Genomic DNA, 6360 nt, shown 5'->3' on the forward strand with positions numbered 1-6360 from the left:
TTTTGAACCTACAACCTCCCCAAATCTTAGTGTATCAAAAGCTTTGCCTCTACCATTGGACCACAACCCCAATGGCTCAAGTTTATGTGTAATGAGTGTGAGAAAAATTTAATGGATTAGAAATATTTTCAAATTAATTCAACCAGTAATACTAAGTGACAAAAAATATACGGGTTTTATTCATTTTATCAAACATTTTAAAGGAAAATATATATTATTAAGCATGGTATGATAAAATTAAACAAACCCAATTTCGTTAATCAACTCATTTATACAAATTGTATGTGAAAATACTTACTAGTAAAGACGTTTTTGAGAATATTAATATGTACTTATTGTGATTTTAAAAATATCGCATATGCGTATTTCACAATGTTATAAACTGGTTTACACTTAAAAAGAAAATACAATGGTAATAACGTAGATCCCATAACGTAACTGTCTGACCTTAGGTGGATTATACATCGGGACTGCAAGTTGATTATTATTCATAGCTCAAAGACACTAATGAAGCAACCATAATATTTAATTGTTTCATCAATTTATAAGTACACATTTTGTTTGAAATTCAAATACAATACATCGAATAGACTAATATATTTATTTTAATAATATCCTAAATGTATCACTAAGTTTTCTTATAATCTTCAATGATCCTTAACCCGCAACACATTTTGAATATCATATTTTTGTCAACAATAATGTTGGTGAGTTCATAAGGTTTGTATATGTATATAATAAAGAAAAATCAATATTCACATGTCAAGATGTAATGTTTCAATCAAAAGTAAGAATAAAAAATAAAAACATGATATTCTCATTCACTTGGCACAAGCTAAAATCTACTAAGGACCTCCTGTTCGCTAAACTGAGTAATAGATGAGAACCACCATTTGTTCCAACATAAGTTAAAGAATTAAGAGGCGCATGCACGTCTCGTTGAGAATAATTTTTAAAATGACAGCTAAATGTAATTTTAGGTTTAAGTCTTGGGAAGAAAGAGATTGCATGCACTTTGAATACACTTTAGTTGACTTCTACTCTTTTATACTTCAACTTGTTTTTATTTTAGCTAGTTTTAACAAAATGTACCCATTTGAGAATAACAGGATCAACATGGTCATGGATCGACCCGTTTACCAATAAACAGGTTCAATCTGGTGAACATTTAGCAAACTAACTTTTAACAAAGACGAGGTACTCTGAGTTCATACTAAATGTCAACTACGCAGTTTACTACTAATGACAAAATGTAGCACAAAACATCAATTCAAACACTAAAAAAACACAAAATCCAAGTTAATTGATCTTCAATTACTTCCTATAATACCAGGAAAAAAAAGCCCAATAATTTATTTTCCCTTTCGCCTTTTTTGCATCCCGCTGCAATCGCTACAGTACCATTTTCCTTTAGGTTGCTCTTTCAGACCAACACATCCATAATGGAACCACTCTATCTTGCACTGTGAACATATTACCACCTCATTAGTATTGGTTGGTTATAAACTGATAAAAATGGCAATTTGACTACTGGCTTTGGACGGGACGAGCCTCGCTGAGCCAGATTTGGTTCGGGCTCAAGCTCGAACTTAAATGAGCCGGCTCGGCTTGACTAGTTTATTTTACCGAGCTGAAAAGTGAAACTCAAGTCCCAGATCGGAGCATAAAAGGCTCAAGTCGGCTCGTTAAACTTATTTTAACTTTTTTTAACAAGTTGATATATTTAAGGCAAAAAATATTTTTAACATGCACATCATGCAATATTTATGAACTTAGAGACAGTGGCGAAGGATCATTAGGGCCAGTGGTGGACCTGCCCCCCCCCCCCCCCTCTTTTATGATCGGTAGTGTAAATCTACATTTTTTCCGTCCGAATTTTTTTATATGTCGTGTAAATTTACCCATTTGTTACCGAGAAATTGAGCCCGACTCCCCCCCCCCCCGGTCCTCACGTCCAAGCTTTGCCACTGCTTAGAGAATTTATCATACCATATGCATTATGTTTGTTTCTTTTCAGTCTTTTATAGATCGAGAATTATATTTTTTTAACAGTGTCATTATAATTATACTAAAATTTGGGCCAACTAGCCAGATACGAGCTGACCCACGAGCTGAGCCGACTCTGGCTCGCCTCAGATCATTTACAAACCGAGCCGGCGAATTACTGTATTCCAACACATAGATTATTATAGAACAATTTTAGATCACTAACTCACTATATTGGCACGCTAACTATTCATAAAAATAACTTTTGGGACCAAAAGCACCCATTTTGACCGGTTACCACACGTATCCATTTTGCAACCTCTAAAACTTACATCAGGGTTGTCACACGCCACCATCTCCCCATAACTAACTTGGTTGCAGAAACAATATGTCGGTTCATTAGGGTCAACTGGTAGGTCCAAGTCCATACTGGGTGGGTTTGCAGCTGCTACTTGAGCTGCTGCTGCAGCAAGGCGGGACCTGAATAACAGAAAGGTAAAATCTTAGACCGTTAAAGTTCAACTCAAAGACATATATGTGACCAAATTTAACAACTTTTTTCAAGAAATTACAAGTTTATATGATAAAGATTATTACTTTTTTCGGCCTCCTCTTCCACCTTCCTTTGCAGGCTTCCCGTTGCCTTCAGGGCTCGAACCAGGTGTTCCAGCTGCAGCAACAGTTTCCTTTTCTGCAACAACCACAAAAATATCACAAACGAATGAGTCGATTCTTATTCAAAAATTCATATAATTATTCTAGTATTTTTCTGTTTTTAATCATAATTTAACTCAACAATCATTATTAATAACTGGACAAAAATGGGTTTGCGATCAACCTAACCCACCGGTCCATATAGAGGTGCACAATAGTCAACAAAAGTTAAAGATGAGTTTTGGCGAAACCGAGTCGGTTGGAGCCAATTTATGGCTAAAAGCCAAATCAGAAGTGTAAGGTTACAACCCGATTTCAAACATATGGGTCAGGTCGAAACTGATTTCATTTGACAGAAGTATAAACGAACGATGCATGAACATTAATGAACATGAACGACAATGTGTTGGGCTTAAAAATAAACGTGAACAACAATGCATTGGGCTTAAAAAGTTATTAAAACCTAGACTTGTATTGAAATGCGACTAAAAAACTTAAATGAATATATTAATACACGTAAACAAACAAACACAACTGAATGGACATAAATGAACAATTGTTCACAAATACAAAAGAACGAACATAAGTGAACATAGATGAATGAACATAGTTGAGCTAACACTAACTAAAAGTAAATGTGAAGTTGTGAACATTAATGTGTTGGGCTAGTTATTAAAACCAGACTATATTGTAATTGGACAAAAACGATTAAATAAATATATCAATGAACGTAAACGAACAAACTTTAACAAACGTAAACCAACAAACACAAATGAAGATAAACGAACAAACATAAATGAACAAGCGTGCAGGAATATAAATTAACGAACGAGACATGGGTCATGTTCGTTGGTTTGACTATACAAACAAAAACTTTATTCATATTAGTTCGTTTATTAATTAAATGAACTTCCCGCAGAACGATACTGAACGTTCAGTTCATTTCAACCTACTTGCCACCTCTGCACAATATAATATCGCATCTGCGTGTGACAGATTTAGAAAGAAAAATAAACCTATCGCGCCTCTACTCTTCAAACAAAACTTTTTAAGATACTGATCAAGTTGTTGAATATGAGAATCCACCTATGAAACAACATTTTCAACACTTCTCTTTATAAATAACCTCACAACACATGCCAGATTTCATACTTTTGAAACACACAAACATCTCAAAACTTTGATCACTAACTCAAGAACAAAATTATTTCAGATATCCAAAAATTATCTGAAATATCTAATGAATATTTTTATTATTTAATAGTTAAAAATATATATTTTCGGATATCCGGATTTTTCAAAAATGCCCATCTGAATTAGAAATTTCCAGGTCTAGAATTTCAGATAATTTGGGTTTGGTTTCGGATTTTTTTTACACACTCCTACCAACGGCATCAGATTGATACATTCGTTGGATCCACTAGATTATTGGCCGAAATTATTCATTTTATACCCAATGTAAGTGATCTCATCCATCCATCCATGCATTCATTTTTTATCCCCCATATTACGGGGGCTGTTTTACATTATTCGTTTTTAATATTTATATATTGTTTTGGAGTTTATTTAATTTATTGTAAAGAATTTATAATATACTTAGAGTTTGATGATAAAAGGGTTTGACAAAATAACTAAGATATTATAACCCAGTTTAAAAGTTATCTAGGTTTGGTGAGACCCAAGACCCGCTTATTTTTTTTACTATAAAATTGTTTCTTATTATAAATAAAATCTTTTTTATAAAAAAAATCATATAATAATTTTTAGTATATCCTATTATATAGGATTTTCACATCAATAATTTGGTGAGAATAACTTTTAATTTAATGAGATGTTATAACCCGTTTAAAGAAAATCTGGGTTTGTAAGACTCATACCCGTTAATTCGGGTCAAATGCATGAGAAGCGTCTAATCTGGTGACTCCAAAAAAAGGGGGAGCGACAACATCGCGACATGTAGGATTTTTATGATTTTGTTTATATATATTATAGATTAAATTCGAAGGGCACACAAAAGTGCTCACGTTGCAATGGTATATTTGGAATTTAAGAAACCATAAAAAAAAAGAATGATCAATGTAGCATTTGTGTCGCTAATTTGTTTCATACTTGTTATAACCATTCATGCTTAAAACTTTCAAGTATAAAGGTCTAAACTTATATGAAATAGATGGATCTAGACGAAACGAAAACTTGTGATGTATTTTTATCCCTTTATCCATGTTGTATACGAAATTAATACATCAAATAGGATCTTACCATTTTACCATACATGGGTTATTATCCCTTCATCTTATATTTGAACTCATAGGGCATCCTATTATTATTATTATTATCGATAGCTTTTAACAAAACCAAACACATAAACAAGTATCATAACTCACGCATTTTCCAGACCACACCCCTCTTCTATGTTCACATTGGCTTAAACAAATATGAGAATCACATGACTAAGCTTCCAACTTTCTTGACACGCTTCTCCCATCATCAATGTACTCCTTGAAATAGTTAGACATACAGAGAGATTAAAATAAGTAATCTATCAGCATAAAAACTATTACTCATGTATAAGAAGGATAGAACGGACGGTAAGCAATAAGTAATTTGTAGCTTACCGAAAGTTATGAGTATGAGTAAGAGTACAAAACAGAGCTTTCCGAAAGACATGTTTACGATATTTTTTGTATTGAAATAAATGATTATGCATAGAAATGTTATTTTATACTCAAAAGAAATCTGTTGATCATGTTATAAAAATATAATTTGATATTAAGTGACAATAAATACATGATAAACAAAAATATATATATATATATTAATCAAGAAGTTTCATTGCTCTCTATTTTTTCTAGTGTTCTACTGCTACATGTTATTATGCGTGAGGTACAACTAATTGTCTTGCCACCTAGAAGCACACGTGTGGTTCCTTGGTCTCCTCCTCCTTTTGCATTATTGTGATGTCTGTTTCTCATGCTCAAGGTTTCTCTCTCTATCTTCTTTTCGTTCCTTCTCCGGCGATTCCATGGTAGGCATGATTATTAAACTCGGTGGTGGATTCGGAACTCTCTTATCTAAACAAGGAGAGAGACATAAAAATGTACCAGGTAAGTTGATATGCTCGATCATTATATTTTATGTTAACACATTCTAAAACAAAGTTCAATTTTAACGCAGAAAGAGAGGAGCTCAGCTTATACTTTAGTCGTAGGATCGAATGCAGGGAATGCGTTTTTGTGCACAAGACTCAAAAGAAATATATATTCATTTAAATTAGAATTGTAATTGGACAGACTCCTTTAAGAAAAATAATGGATTTCACATGTCACTTATACATTATACTTGGTTATGCATATAATTTGTAAATTATGTTTAGGTGATTGTAATTTTCAATTTTTCATAATGAATACCACTAAACTAAAGGCCTTCTTGATGACAAACAAAGTTTTCGGGTAAATGTGTCAGATTTTGTCAACCTACCAACAATTTGAGCATTTAACTATTTCTCTAGATGTCATGTTAGAATTTCAAAAGAAATAAAAAGCTGCAGGATTTTTCCAAAAAAATAAAAAATAAAATAAAAAAATTAGATCATAGGAATTCACGACAAGTGTGACAAGATACATGAGTTACCATCCAGGATGGTTAGAAGAAAGTATCCAAATGGGTGGGTTGGGTAGGTGTCGAGTGTAATTTTATAACTAGCATGGTGCCCGCGCAATG

The 6360-nt window shown here is 32.9% G+C and overlaps 1 protein-coding gene across 1 annotated transcript; it reads right to left on the reverse strand.

Moving 5' to 3' along the window:
- Positions 1–1216: 1216 nt before the first annotated feature.
- On the reverse strand, positions 1217–2841 carry LOC143559776 (PHD finger protein ING1-like). The gene is made up of 4 exons (XM_077048249.1): positions 2834–2841; positions 2584–2718; positions 2319–2466; positions 1217–1463 (listed from the first exon to the last, which is right to left on the reverse strand). The coding sequence occupies exons 1-4, from the start codon at positions 2839–2841 to the stop codon at positions 1353–1355; spliced, it is 402 nt and encodes a 133-aa protein (XP_076904364.1). The 3' UTR covers positions 1217–1352.
- Between the last annotated feature and the right edge of the window lie 3519 nt (positions 2842–6360).

This window comes from Bidens hawaiensis, unplaced genomic scaffold, assembly GCF_021521415.1.
Source record: "Bidens hawaiensis isolate Kalapana, Puna unplaced genomic scaffold, B.hawaiensis_p1.1 tig00020037_1, whole genome shotgun sequence".
In the NCBI taxonomy this organism is placed as follows: domain Eukaryota; kingdom Viridiplantae; phylum Streptophyta; class Magnoliopsida; order Asterales; family Asteraceae; genus Bidens; species Bidens hawaiensis.

Excerpts from the sequence above, each read along its gene's own strand:
- LOC143559776 (XM_077048249.1), bottom strand. Across the intron at positions 2,467-2,583 it reads GGAAGAGGAGGCCGAAAAAA|GTCCCGCCTTGCTGCAGCAG; the intron begins GTAATAATCTTT and ends TCTGTTATTCAG. Across the intron at positions 1,464-2,318 it reads TGGCGTGTGACAACCCTGAT|TGCAAGATAGAGTGGTTCCA; the intron begins GTAAGTTTTAGA and ends ATATGTTCACAG.